Here is a 2,262-nt window from a genome sequence, read left to right on the forward strand (position 1 = left end):
TGTATGTGTGTTTGTGTGTCTGTGTTTGTCCCCCCACCATCGCTTGATAACCGATGCTGGTGTGTTTACATCCCCGTAACTTAGCGGTTCGGCAAAAAGAGACCGATAGAATAAGTACTAGGCTTACAAAGAACAAGTCCTGAGGTCGATTTTCTTGACTAAAGGCGGTGCTCCAGCATGGCCGCAGTCAAATGACTGAAACAAGTAAAAGAGTAAAAGAGATATATATATATATATATACAGATATATATATATAAGGCAGTAGCTATGAATACATGAGGATTTTCACTAAGAACAAAGTTCCATTATCTGAAAAAATTATTTAAAAAATAACATACCATGAATAAAGTTGTCAGACTTGATATGAGCATCTGGAGCGGCAATTTTAGTTACCACAGACCTAAAGTAATGAAACATCAAATAATTTATAAATTAAGAGGATATTTATGGAAAAGGAAAAAAAGAAATTATAAACTTATTTAACCCTTTAGCATTCAGATTTCTCTGTGAAATGTAATGCTTATTTTTTCACTTGGTTTGAACTGTTTTGAATTAGTCATGTAGCTTTGAGTCTTGTAGCTTTGAGATTTCAATGATGTGATGGCCCAGTAGAGTAACATAGGAACCAAAGGGGGTTCATAGGAAAGCAAATAGTTAAGTACCACCATTCTAAAGCATAAATATTTTGAGTTCTAACAAATGTTTATTGACCATCACAATGCCTAAGTGAAATCCTAAAATAAAAGCATTCCCATATTTGGTTTCATGCCACCAGTTTACAAGTTCAAAGATACTTAGCGGTAGTCAAATCAACTATATCCCTTGCCTATAGAAAGTCACTGGGTACCATCACATTAACTAAATTCATACATCACTTAAAATGCAACATACTAATTAATATACTTCAAAGAAATTCTAATTGCTACTTCTAATGCAAATATCATTTATTTCAATACTAAGTGGTAAGCAGGGTTATTAATTAATGTAACTAATGTAGTATGAAATATGATTAAATATTTGCCTGATAACCAAATAGTTATTATATAAAAAAAGAGGTTTGTTATTTTTATTTTTACTACAACTGCTAGTGTTCCAGCGATTTTCTAAGCTCTTAGTTTTCTGTCATGTGAAGCAAAAGCACTCAAGTTATTATAGCTCAAACCTCATTTGAACCTGCAGAATTCAAAGTTGTTACATGCAATGAAAATCCGCTTATGAGACGTTCTAAACTTTGCTAGTATCAATCTTTCATTTAGGTAGTAAGATAACGTTCTCAGGCGGCACCGACGAAGATATTAAGATGAGAATAAGCAAGGCAAGGACCACTTTCCACCTGTTAAAAAAAGTATGGAGCGCAAGTGTAATTTCAATAAAGAACAAAATAAGAATTTTTAACACTAACGTAAAAACGGTGTTATTGTGTGGGGCTGAGACATGGAGAACAACAGTTAAGTCAAATAAGCAAATACAATCATTCATCAACAGGTGCTTGTGTAGTATACTTAAAATCAGATGGCCCGAGCGCATAAACAATATGGAGCTATGGCAAAGAACGAATCAAGTTTCGATTAGGGAGTAAATATTTAAGAAAAAGTGGAAGTGGATTGGAAACACAATTAGAAAGGACACACTAAATGTAGCGAAAAGTGCTTTACAGTGGAATACGGATGGATATAGAAAGAGGGGTAGGCCTAAGAACTCGTGGCGTTGATCAACACAAAAGGAACTAGAGAAAGGGGGACATTCATGGCAGAGTATAAGTACAGAAGCGAGAAATTATGCGACATGGAATTCAATTATAAGTGGCCTTTACTCCACATTGGAGGACTAAAGGCAAGAAGAGACATGCAATGAAACATTCATACAGCACTGACACTCTGTCGCTTATGATAAGTGTTTTGGTCAATCCAATCAGCAGAACAGCCCACTCACGAAATTAACATGCAAGTGGCTGTGTACTCCACAGACACATGTACCTTTAACCCTTTAGCATTCAGATTACTCTGTCAAATATAAATATTTATCTATTCATATTGTTTGGAATTTATCATGCACTATCTTGTAGCTTAGAGATTTCAATGGTGTGATTGTTTAATTTTAGAATGACATTGTAGGGGTGAGGTGAAAGGTCAGATCTGGGTAGCAGAACCTTGGAAGTAGTAATTACCCAAACAAGGGGTACTCCGTTAGTACTAACTTCCTATACCTTTATTGTTGGATCTTACCTTTACATACATATATATATATATATATATATATATA

At 34.5% G+C, this 2,262-nt stretch overlaps 1 protein-coding gene across 1 annotated transcript in view; it reads right to left on the bottom strand.

The window, feature by feature from the left end:
- Positions 1–2,262, bottom strand: part of LOC106868646 (MYCBP-associated protein) — a 54,182-nt gene that overhangs the window by 48,410 nt on the left and 3,510 nt on the right. Inside the window, exon 3 of the mRNA XM_052974380.1 lies at positions 339–400. Coding sequence (XP_052830340.1) covers positions 339–400 — 62 coding nt within the window. The remainder of the gene's footprint in view (positions 1–338; positions 401–2,262) is intronic.

This window comes from Octopus bimaculoides, chromosome 18 (assembly GCF_001194135.2).
Source record: "Octopus bimaculoides isolate UCB-OBI-ISO-001 chromosome 18, ASM119413v2, whole genome shotgun sequence".
Lineage (NCBI taxonomy): Eukaryota > Metazoa > Mollusca > Cephalopoda > Octopoda > Octopodidae > Octopus > Octopus bimaculoides.